General features: G+C 49.6%; 1 protein-coding gene across 16 annotated transcripts in view; it reads right to left on the minus strand.

The window, feature by feature from the left end:
- AFDN (afadin, adherens junction formation factor) overlaps positions 1–12,556 on the minus strand; it is a 114,415-nt gene that overhangs the window by 30,747 nt on the left and 71,112 nt on the right. For 10 of the 16 annotated variants that reach the window (XM_044923984.2, XM_044923991.2, XM_044923982.2 and 7 more), the window contains 7 exons: positions 11,043–11,063; positions 10,063–10,208; positions 8,054–8,148; positions 7,273–7,538; positions 5,517–5,660; positions 3,963–4,161; positions 1,626–1,729 (listed from right to left, as the gene is read on the minus strand). In XM_044923984.2, the coding sequence (XP_044779919.2) occupies positions 1,626–1,729; positions 3,963–4,161; positions 5,517–5,660; positions 7,273–7,538; positions 8,054–8,148; positions 10,063–10,208; positions 11,043–11,063 (975 nt within the window). The remainder of the gene's footprint in view (positions 1–1,625; positions 1,730–3,962; positions 4,162–5,516; positions 5,661–7,272; positions 7,539–8,053; positions 8,149–10,062; positions 10,209–11,042; positions 11,064–12,556) is intronic. The other 6 variants (XM_044923995.2, XM_044923989.2, XM_044923993.2 and 3 more) reach the window with 1 other exon arrangement.

Here is a 12,556-nt window from a genome sequence, read left to right on the forward strand (position 1 = left end):
TGCGTGGCACAGTCACTGTGCCGACAGTCAAATGTGATCTACTTGGTGTAACAGCAATCACCAGCTAAGCCAAGTTTGGAGATGCTCGAATGCAAAACAAAACCGCTCAGTTTTTCTACTGAGCAAAAACAACTACTTTGGATTTAATAAACAAAACACACATCCACCGTTGCCTTACGTTTAAGTATTGCCTCCTCACATGATCTGTCTTCTTAGAAACTAGGTGAGAACCAGGTGTGTGGTTCTGAGTGATCGATGGATAATTCAGGAGGTCACCACAGGACGCTTCTAAAGCTCCAGAAGACTCGTGGTCGTTCTTCACAGCCGAGAGGCCCCAACCTTGGCCCAGGGGGCCGAACGGCCACCACGCCCCCCGCACGGAACACACTGGCCCCCTCCACCATTACCTGCCAGACAGGCAGCCACACCTGCTGGGCTCCTCCGAAGCCTCGCGTGGCTTAGGAGTCAGTTACACTTAAGGTGAATGAAATGGAACAAGGACATTCCCAAAGGAAAGACTTGACTCGTCTGTGTTCTCTGGACTGACGTGCAGTGTACGTAGGAAAAGACAACTCTGGTCTGACATCCCTTTCTAAGACATGGTGAAGCTCCTTTTCTAGTTTAAAACTCTCTGCAGGAAGCAAGGCAGGGTTTCCCCTAAAATCTATGAGCCAGTAAACACTAATGGGACTGGTCAGTCTTTCACTAAGATACAAAATATTAGTAAATGATTTGGTACATAGCTAAGATAGGGTAGGGGCGTCTTTGGTGGCTCAGATGGTAAAGAATCAGCCTGCTGAGCAGGGGACGTGGGCTCAATCCATGGGCTGGGAAGACGTCCTGGAGAACAGAATGGCTACCCACTCCAGTATTCTTGCCTGGAGAGTTCTGTGGACAGGAGCCTGGCTGGCTGGAGTCCATGGGGTCACAGAGAGTCAGACACGACTGAGCAACTAACATTTTCACTAAGACAAGTTAGAATTGACTAGAAAATAGAAAATACTTTTATCACAGAAAAATTTTTCTAATAAAACCCATTAAGATTACCATGCTAAGTCACTTCAGTCGTGTCCGACTCTGTGCGACCCCATAGACGGCAGCCCACCAAGCTCCCCCATCCCTGGGATTCTCCAGGCAAGAACACTGGAGGGTGTTGCCATTTCCTTCTCCAATGCATGAAAGTGAAAAGTGAAAGTGAAGTCGCTCAGTCGTGTCCGACTCTCAGCGACCCCATGAACTGCAGCCTACCAGGCTCCATCCATGGGATTTTCCAGGCAAGAGTACTGGAGTGGGGGTGCCATTGCCTTCTCCGTAAGATTACCATAGTAATGTATTTTAAAAATACATGTGAAGTTTAACTGTGGGTATCAACAGGCATCATTGTTCCCATCTGGCCTCTCTGTGTGGGCTCTGGGATCTGAACTCCCTGACCAGGACTGAACCTGTGCCCCGCTTTGGGAGCTCAGAGTCTCAGCTACTGGGTGACCAGGGAAGTACCCAAACAAGCATATTCTTAAAAGCAACATTTGTTTATAGATGAAACTTCACAGACACAGCCAAGTATTTTCAAATCGAAAGGAATCAAGTTTCCTTTTCTGGTCCACCTGCCACCTCACGATACTTGCCAGTTCTGTGTTCTCCCGCAAAAGGTGACTCTCGTAATCTGCGCCTTCAAAATATATCGTCCAGGTGCCTGGGGAGCGTGGGTGAGGAATTAACCTGCAAAACCCTGGGGAGAAAAACAGGCAGGCTGTGAGCATGAAAAGCCGCCGTGTCAGAGCCCCGAGCTTCAACAAGGGGGCAATGTAAGGCATCGGCCGCACAGCGCTTCCCTAGTGACGCTGCTGGGTGTTCTCAGTCCATAACCCTCACTCTCTCTGAGAAGTGAATTAGCAGACATTTCACATCACTTGTTCATCTGAACACAGAACCTGTACACAAATATTTGTATCAGCTTTATTCGTGATTAAAATCTATTTGTTTTGGTCCAATGTAATTTCAGCACCAAGCAGAAAAGCGAAACTGGTTTCCCCTCTTCTTTACCCCAGCTTTCTCCCTCACGTCTATGAGAAATTACAGAATCGCACCGAGATGCTTCCCTGCAGATCTATCTCCTCCGCTCGACTAGGAGCTCCTCAGCCAGGCTGAGAACCCCTGACAGACAGAAGGGAAGGACAGAGGGACCAGAAAGCAGTTTTGGTAGAAGCCTGCCGGCAGGCTCACCCCCAAAATCAGTGATTTACTCCAGGGGAACAGTGATCCCGGGGAAGGGGGCCTCCTCACTCCTCTCTGTCCTCATTTCCTTAGAGGTCACATTTACATTTTTTCCAAAAATATGAGAACATTTTAAAGAACATCTTTAATGTTTTCAACATGGACTACTGACATGTTTACAAGACTGAGCCTGCGTCATCCCTTATTTGTCAGATCTTAGAGGGTCTTTCAGAGATGTTGTGACAAAGTTGTATCACACACAAACACAATTCTTTTCTCTCAAGCAGTCTTATTATTAGCACCAGCTGGCAATTAGGAAGAGCACACTGCATGCTGGGCACCCCAGGCACCGGGGGTCCTGGCTGTCCCACGGGGGTCCTCGCTGCACCCCTACCCCAGCAAGGATCACCTGGCTAGCATCTCAGGACAGTTATGAGGCTGTCTGTGGTAGATGAGAAAAAGATGTCACAAACACACTCCATTATAATAACGACATAAATGAACTTTATCTACTTTTAGCCTTTCATTTTTTTAAGTCACTGTCTCAATCCAGTTTTGCTGAAATATCAGCTACACTTTGTTTCTCTTCCCGCTTTTTTAAGGAATCATAATCACCATGGTTCTGAAATGCCGATGACTTAAGACTTGCTGAAGGCAGGGGTGGTGATTAACATTTTTTAGCAATAAAGTATTTTTAAAATACTTATTTTCTTTTTGGCTGCACTGGGTCTTTGGTGCTGCACAGCTTTCTCTACTTGCGACAAGCAGGGGCTGCTCTCCGCTGCAGCGTGCAAGCTTCCCACTGCAGCGCCTCCTCCTGCTGCAGAGCACAGACTCCAGACTTGAGGCTTAAAGTAGTGGCAACCTGCTGCTTGCTTGCTGCATCGCATGTGGCGTATTCCCAGACCAGGGATCGAACCAGGGATCATCCCTTGCATTGCAAGCCATATTCTAAATCACTGGACCACCAGGGAAGCCCAGCAATAAAGTAATTTGTCTATTGTTTTTCAGACACACTGCTTTTGCACACTCAACAGACTGCATCTTGGTGTAAACTTTAATTCCACATGCACTGGGAAACCAAAAACTTGACGTGATTTGATTTTCTGCAACACTCACCGCCGTGGTCTGAACTAAAGCCGCAATACCTCTGAAGTGTGTCCTCCTCCACATGCACGACACGAAGGCAGACAGAGCCAGGGAAACGAGCTGAGCTGTGTCAAGCGCGCCCACCATCACCACGTGCGCGTGCCCACCCTGCACGGCAGCACCACTGGGGCTCCACTCGGGCCTCAAGACAACCGTGGGGGGGCACGCGGCGTGGCTGTGCCCACCGCCCGGGTGGAAGGTCAGAGTGACGGGGGGCTCAGGGCTCGTCTGGCCCTGCTGCTGAACGCTCTGCTCGGGTGGCACTGACACACAGGACGGATGGAGCCCCAGGCGCACCCGGAACCAGAGAGAGGACAGCGCCAGGGCCGGCGAGCAGAGGCGCCCCAGGTGGCCGCGCACACCTGCTCTGACCTGATCGTGACGCCGGGCGAGCAGAGGCGCCCCGGGCGGCCGCGCCACGCCTGGCTCTGACCCCACATCACCACCGACCGCATCCTTCCATTCCCCGGGCTCCGACCTTCCCAGAAGCGCACCGGGTGTGCGCACATGGGGTGGCCTGACACACGTCAACACACAACGAGCACCAGGCCCGCTGGTATGCAGGGGGCGCGGACGCCCGGGCTGGGAAGGCGACCCACCTCTCTGGCAGAGAGGGTCCAGGAACTCCTGCAGGCCGCTGGGGATGTTCCTGACGACGTCGCAGGAATAGCCATCCTCGGGCAGGAGGAAGGGCAGCTGCAGGTCAGGGTCCTCCTCCAGCCGCACCTCCCGCCCGTCGCTGCGTGCCAGCTCGTCCGCCGTGTTCTCAGCCACGGCCACCACGTTTGCGATCAGGTCCTGCTCAGAAAACAGACGTGGGCTTGGGAGACGCTTGGCACGCGGTGCGGCTGACTAGTGATGACCAGACGCGCTTGGTCACGTGGGGTGTGGCCACACACACGCAGGGTGCCTCACAGAGGGAAAGCCAGTTCATCCACAGCTCAGTCCGCCCTGGGGAGCAACCGAGCACTAGCACGGCACACACTCTGTTTGTGCTAAAGATACTACTACTTTGTGAATAAACATCTGTAGTTCTAAATAGAAACTGTTTGATCACAAGAAAATACATCTTTTTCCTTTTCAAAAATAATTTTTTCCTTGCACATTTTTTAAACGTCAAGTTGCTAATAACCTTATTTTTTTACTTAATGACAGGAAAAAGTTTACACAATGTTAAATATTACAAAAATACATATTCCCAGGTTATGTAGAGGTTGTTGCCTTATGATGGGTTTACAGGTGATTTCTGCTTAAGAACTTCCAGTTACTAGATAATGTACACACAGGACAGTTCACAGAGTGAATACCCCCTCTTCACCCCAGGTAGGGGACAGAATCACACCCCATAGAAGCTGCCCTCCCTGCCCTGTCCTCTGTCTCAAAGTCATGGCCCCCAGGCTTCTCCCTGGGTCCTCCCTTGTCCCTGAGCCCGGAGTGTGGACCGCGGCTCTACCCTCCCACGGGGCTGTGGGGTCACAGCCCCCTCCCAACATGCAGCCACGTCAGGACCCCTTTCAGGATTGTAACCCAGTCTGTCTGGGGACAGTTAGTGGGTTCCAGGTTTTGGCCCCCGCCTTCTGTTGGCATACACTCAGCACTGGAGGTGAAGCCATCCCGTGGGATCAGGTCCCCTGCACACTGGACTCTCAGGACACCTGTGCCCAGCTGCTGTTACCATGGGGCTGTGCTCGGGCAGTGTTTCATGAAGAGCCGGCTGCATCACGCACTGTTCTCTGTGCTCTCTGCTCCTCTGGAGAGATCTCTGGATAGCAGACTCTGCTCTGCGTGAGGATCTGACTTCCCCAGGCAGGCGCCTCAGCACAGCTCTGGGAGGCAGCCCTCAGGGGGGCCCTGCCCTGCTGCTTGCTGCCAATGTGAGGGGCCCTGGGGTCTCGGGTCACAGTGCTGAGCCCCGAACTCAGGGTGAGGGCAACTTCCTCACTCCCTGCCCTGGCTTTCCAAGAACCTCGTTCCCTGCATTAAATCCCCATCTACTTAAAACGCTTACGTGGTCTCTATGTCTCGCATGGAGCCCTAACTCCTACAGATGTCAACAGCAAAAGTGACCTTGTAAGACGACTACGTAAACTTTCTCATTCTTTTCTCCTTTTCCCTGCACAGACGCGCTGCGTGGTGACTGGCGCCCCACTTACCGCAGGGACAAAAGGCTCATCGGGTGCACAGTGGTAATTCTGCAGTAAGGCTTGGAGCTGCAGTGAATTTAACTTGAAGCAGGTGCTGTTTATATTTGGAATGTCATCAGGTGCGTACTTATCCATCGTAAGCAAAGTGGTTGCCTATGAACAAGCAACAGGAAAACCATGATTTAAAAGTATTTCATAAATATTCCCCTTTATGTAATATTTGTGAAACTGAAGTAAGTTGCTAATTTGACTTTCAAATGCAGGGTGTTTTTAAGAAAACACATTTCCATTCACATTACTTATATGCGTCAAGTTGGACTCAAAGCACCATCTAGTTAAAGGTGTTAGATAACCTTGTGTGTGCGCTCCATAGATTCAGTCGTATCTGACTATGACTCAATGGACTGTAGCCCGCCAGGCTCCTCTGTCCATGGAATTCCCCAGGCAAGAATACTGGAGGGGGTTGCCATTTCCTTCTCCAGGGGATCTTCTTTATTAAAATTGTATGTATAGTAAGAACCAATAATTTATGTACAAAAAGCACTTAAAAAGCCTTAGAAACTTTAAACACTTATATAACCAGATTACCAAGGTCTGAATAAAATAACATCGTAATGACCTTTCTAATAACTAGCTGATTCAATCAAAGTAAAAGGGCAGAAATCTCTACACTGTATCTCTTTAAGAGATTGAGAAAAAAATACAAAATTACACACTAAAAATAACAAAGCAGGTTCCAGGTACTCCTTTCCGTAACTGCACAGCACCAGGGTGTAGTCTCCAGGCACCAGGAAAGCCCAGAGCGGGTGAAGCCGCGAGGACCAGGCTCTCGCGTGTCCCGCGTCCCTTCTGCCGCTCCTGCCCTCTTCCTGGCGATGTGATGGGTTTCTGAGGGGGTGTGCACAATCCTCTCCATCATCTGTGTTTCTACTGGAGGTTTCTGCTTCGGGGTCACCCTGCGTGTAGCCCTGACTTTCTGCGTCACAGCTGAGTGCAGCTGACGGACAGCCGTGTGTTAGTCTCAGGTGCACGGCAAAGGGACTCGGTCACACACACCAATCTGTCCTCTTTCAAATTCTTTCCTCATTTAGGCTATTACAGAATACTGAGCAGCGTTCCCTGTGCCATACAGGAGGTCCTTGTTGGTTATCCATTTTATTCCTCCTATTTTTAAAGTGCCAGCTACCATCCATTTTAAAATCAGAGTTTCTCAGGGTATGCAGCTTCATGACACACGCCTCACTGTTCCAGGTGTTTACTCTGCTGATTGCCACCTGTTACGGGCTGTACTGTGTCTTCTGAAATACACACTGTGAAACCCCAACACTCAGGGGGTAAACTTCGGACTGTGACCTCATCTTGAGAAAGGATGTTGAGAGAAGGAATCAAGTTAACCCAAGTCAGTAGATCTGGGGTCCCTACGAAAGGCGGAGGCTGGGGCAGAGATGTGGCCTGGGAGAGGCCTCCTGAAGACCGAGGCGCAGGCAGGATGCTGGAGACCAGCAGCCACAGCGGAAGGCTCGGGAGCTGTGGACAGGCTCTCCCTCTGGGAACCGTGTGCCCCGACCTCAGTCTCAGACTTCCGGACAATGCACTTCTTTTGTTTAAGCTACCAGATTGCTGTACCTTGTGAGAGCGGCCCAGGCAGACGAGTACACCACTGTCTCACCCGAAGCGCGTGTGAAGACCCCGGGGAGGTGCCGAGACGCCCCGGGGGAGTCAGAGACGCTGGGGGCCACGCGGCCACGAGGCCAGCCCCACTCACCTGCACGATCCGGCTCAGGTGGCAGTCAGCCGCCAGCTCCAGGCCCTGCTTCTCGGCCCAGGCCTCCACGTGCCCAAGCTGCTGGCGGAGGATGGCGCCCCAGTAGTGGGAGCAAAGCCCCGACTCGGGGTCGGTCACCAGCCGGTTGAACAGCCACATGTTGATAAAGTGGAAGAGCTGGGAGAAGAGCTGGATGGTCAGCGCGGCATTGACCCGGCAACGACGCAGCAGGGACATGGCGCCCGTGAGCGTGTGCAGCACGTCGTCTGTGAGGGGAGAGGGCTTGTGGTCAGTGCCCGCTCCACTCTGCTCGACACCTGCCCGTCCAGCCACATGCCAGTGTCCACCGCACTGACCGAGAGCCCCAGCGGGGCCCCCAAAATGAGAGCTGTTCCTGTATGGAACACAGGGGGGTTCGCCACACCAGCAGGACGTCCCGCGGACTCTGATCACATCTGCCCCTTAGACCACGGACGCTGAGGTGAGCGCCCCTAAGACAGCTCCTCAGACCACGGACGCTGAAGCAACGGCACACCTCAGACTGCGGACACTGAAGCGAGCGCCCCTTAGATCGCGGACGCTGAGGTGAGCGCCCCTCAGACCGCTCCTCAGACCACGGACACTGAAATGACCACCCCTCAGACCGCGGACGCTGAAACAAAGGCACCTCAGACTGCGGACGCTGAATCAACGGCACCTCAGACCGCGGACGCTGAAACGAGCGCCCCTCAGACCGCAGAGGCTGGAAGGAGGGGCTGAAGCAGAAAGAGAAAGGCCTAACCTATTTTTGGTCTCTGCAGACTGTCCTCTTCGGGGTCGTCCAGAAAAGCGGGCATGTAATTATTCAGCTCTGACTGAAGACAGTGAACCAGGTACCTGAAAAACATTGACAGTTTTAATAACCTCAGCATGACGCCCTGCTACTATCACACAGATAAAACAATCTGTACTGTTTAGAAATATTTTCCACGTACGACATCTATGTACTAGTTTTCCTCTCAGGATTCATACCTAATTGAACTCAATTTATTAAACCAACACATTCTGCGTGTAGCTATTTATGCTTCAGTTGTGCTCACATACTAGTAAGGTAATGCTCAAAATCCTTCCAGCCAGGGTTCAGTAGTACCTGAACTGAGAACTTCCAGATGTACAAGCTGAGTTTAGAAAAAGGCAGAGGAACCAAAGATCAAATTGCCAACATCCATTTAGTCATAGAGAAGGGAATCCCACAAAAACATCTACTTCTGCTTTATTGACTATGAGAGAATCTTTGACTGTGTAAAACACAGTGAACTGTGGGAAATTATTAAAGAGATGGGAACACCAGACTACCTCACTCCTATGTGGGTCAAGAAGCAACAGTTAGAACCGGACATGGAAAAACAGACTGGTTCCAAATTGGGAAAGGAGTACATCAAGGCTGTATACTGTCACCCTGCTTATTTAACTTCTATGCAGAGTGTATCACGTGAAATGCTGGACTGGATGAAGCACAAGTTGGAATCAAGACTGCCAGGAGGAATATCAATAACCTCAGATACGCAGATGACACAACCCTTATGGCAGAAAGTGAAGAGGAACTAAAGAGCCTCTTGATAAGAGTGAAAGAGCAAAGTGAAAAAGCTGGCTTGAAAATCAACATTCAAAACCTAAGATATCTCAAGAGAGAGGGGACATATGTACACCTATGGCTAACTCATGCTGATGTATGGCAGAAATCAAATCATTATTTATAAAGCAATTATCCTTCAATTAAAAATAAAATGAAAAAAAAAAAGGGCAAAAAACAAGTAAGATCATGGTATCCAGTCTTGGGCTTCAAAGTCACTGTGAAAGGTTACTGTAGCCATGAAATTTTAAAAGACACTTCCCCTTGGAAGCAACCTATGACAAACCTAGACAGCATATTAAAAAGCAGAGACATTACTTTGCTGACAAACGTCCGTACAGGCAAAGCTAAGGTTTACCAGTTGTCATGTATAGATGTGAGAACTGGACCATAAAGAAGGCTGAGCACTGAAGAATTGATGCTTTTGAACTGTGGTGTTGGACAAGACCCTTGAGCATCCCTTGGACGGCAAGGAGATCCAACCAGTCAATCTTAAAGGAAATTAGTCCTGAATATTCAGTGGAAGCGGAGAAGGCAATGGCACCCCACTCTACTCTTGCCTGGAAAATGCCATGGACAGAGGAGCCTGGTAGGCTGCAGTCCATGGGGTCGCGAAGAGTAGGACACGACTGAGAGACTTCACTTTCACTTTTCACTTTCATGCATTGGAGAAGGAAATGGCAACCCACTCCAGTGTTCTTGCCTGGAGAATTCCAGGGATGGGGGAGCCTGGTGGGCTGCCATCTATGGGGTTGCAGAGTCAGACAGGACTGAAGCGACTTAGCAGCAGCAGCATTCAGTGGAAGAACTGATGCTGAAGCTGAAAACTCAAATGGCCACCTGATGCGAAGAGCCAATTCACTGGAAAAGGCCCTGATGCTGGGAAAGACTGAGGGCAGGAGGAGAAGGGGCGGCAAAGGACCAGATGGTTGGACGGCATCACCAACTCAATGGACATGAGGCGTTTGAGCAAGCTCCAGCAGACAGTGAAGGGCAGGGAGTCCTGGTGTGCTGCAGTCTATGGGGTGGCAAAGCGTCAGACATGACTTAGCAACTGAACAACACTGGCACTTCTTGATATCTATCTTCAGTGAGGGGGAATAAAAAATCTTTCAAATGAGTTCTGAAGATTTAAAGAGAAAGCATGACTGAAGTCTTTACAGAACGTGGGTTCTTACTTAAAGGCCATCTGTACCAAGTGTGCCAGGACGTCCTGTGCATCCAATGTGATCCGACTGAGGTCTCGGTCCTGCTTGATGAAGTTGAGCAGCTCGGACGCGTTGGCCATCCAGAAGGCAAGGGCCCCTGCAATGTTCTTCTGTTTCTGCAGACAGAAGGCAGCTCTGTAAGCAGCCACAGGACAGACAAACAGCACACACGAAAGGAATGCTCCTGAAAAGCTGCCGAAGATAGACCAGTACCTCCCCATTCTCGCCAGGGTACTGAGCACAGATACCAGATACTTGCAGAGGAATTTGGGTGCAGATGCAGCAACGGCAGTAAGGCCCACTGCAACTGCTCAGGACTCAGGCACAGCGCGTGGCTCTAGTGAGCACCAGCGTATGGCACCAGCGTGGGTCTAGTGAGCACCAGCGTATGGCACCAGCGTGGCTCTAGTGAGCACCAGCCTATGGCACCAGTGCAAGTTCCCAGGACTCAGGCGCAGCGCGTGGCCCTAGTGAGCACCAGCCTATGGCACGGTGCTACAGCGCCGAGTTGCAGACTGCACTGTATCTGGTAATCTGCGACGCACACACATGTGTCCATGGTTACCCACCGCCACCCTGATACTCGAAGTCACTGGCACGGACACCAAGCAACTTGGTATCAAGTACTGATCTATCGCGTCATCTCCCGACCACATGAGCAGGCCAGGCAACCTCAGATGAGAACCAAAGAATAGGAACCAAGGATAAACAACAAAGAGGAGAAACAGAACTTTTGTCATTTCATATCCACACGGAAGTGCATTAAGCAAAAGTTATGAAATGCTGATAAAGGTTGCACAGTCAAAAAAGGATTTTAGTACTGCATGTTCCAGCTGCTGAATGAGTGTTATGAGCCTCAGTCCAGTTGTTTTGTACTTTGACATGGAAGCAGCATGAGAAACTCAGCTAAGCCAACACAGCTAGGATCGGCTCCCAGCAGTATGTCCTACCTGATCAACCTGGTCTACTTCCTGGAGAAAAACAGACGAGGGGAAACCAAGCAGAACGAGAGAAAGAAACTTGTAAACAGTCATGATCGTTAAAAAAAAATCAAAACGCTAACATGAAGGCACGACACGAGGGCACGACATTCAGTTACGCTAGTCCACGTTACACACTCCTTGTGGCTGCGAGGAGCTCGGGAAGTACAGGGCATAAAGGGGGGACTTCCTCCTCTTAATGCGGGCACAAAAACGAAGGGAGTTCCTAGACTTTGTTTGTATAGAAGATGTTGCCATGAACAAATGAATACACTGATTTCTTTGAAAGATGTACAAAGAATGGGCTTCCTAACATCTCTGAGCAACACTGTGTGTGTGAGACGACCTAAAGGTACACAATTTCAGAGTCTATTCCCCTGGACCAGCTGATAGGGATGGAGACACAGGAAAGACCAACAAAATCAGTAAGAGTTGAAAACTCTAAAATGTATCAAAAACTTGTATTATTTCTATACTACAAAGGAGCAAATTGCTTTTTGCAAGTAGGTTTCTTATGAATTAAAGATTTTTAATTATTCTAAAATTCCTCCCTAAAATTCAAGATTCTTTCAATCACACACTGAACCTAAATCTTAAGTATGAAAGCCTTAATAATGTGATTTCACTGCCAGTTCCAGTAAGAAAAGCCCATCAGAAGTGTCTGCTGATGGGAGTTTCATAATCTGAAATCCAAGCACGAGGGAGACAGACGGCAGCTCTGAACAACAGCCGAAAAGGGAATCCACGTTTGTGTATAAAATAACAGGAGTGACTCGATAGTGCTCAAACAGAAGGAGCTTCCTTTTCATCTACTTCCTCCCTCGGGGGAAGACTCTTAAACTCCTCAGAGTCACAGGCTAACCACTCAAACAGGAGAAACCTTTTTTTGAAAATGTTAAAAAAGCCTTCTCTGACAGTTCTGAGGGGATGAAAAGATTAGCTTGCCTCCAACTATCCTGACAGGAAAAAAGCAACCGAATCGTCTGAATGTGTCGCTTAAGATCATGTGCCTCAAGTGCCACAGCTGAATAACGCTGACAAGCGGTTTAGGAAAACTTTTTTAGAAGTCTGTAAATTTACTTTTAAGGACTTTAAAGATTAAATCTTCAAGTTACCTCTAAGTGTGAAAAACTGTTATGCCAATTTTATCAACTACAGGCAAACAGTAATAAAGGAAACGAACCATTCTACTGAGAGAATATGCTAATTTCCTGACATTTGAAAACTGGTTTATGAAAGAAGTTGAGCCTGATTTTCATCGTGAGTGAGAAATGTCATCACATCCACGATACCTACGCCCATGATGGGGAACCCAGAGGCTGACTACCAGCAGCCTGGTGGGGCCATCATCAAACAGCGAGTCCTTTTTTACAGCACCTAAAAGATTCTGCAGGTGGTCGTCAGGGACCCGTGGGGCAGGTGATGCAGAGAACTGCTTGGTGGGCGAGGGGTCTTGTCAGGAGGGACAGGGACCCCTTGTGGGC

The sequence above is a fragment of the Bubalus bubalis genome, chromosome 10, assembly GCF_019923935.1.
Source record: "Bubalus bubalis isolate 160015118507 breed Murrah chromosome 10, NDDB_SH_1, whole genome shotgun sequence".
NCBI lineage: Eukaryota > Metazoa > Chordata > Mammalia > Artiodactyla > Bovidae > Bubalus > Bubalus bubalis.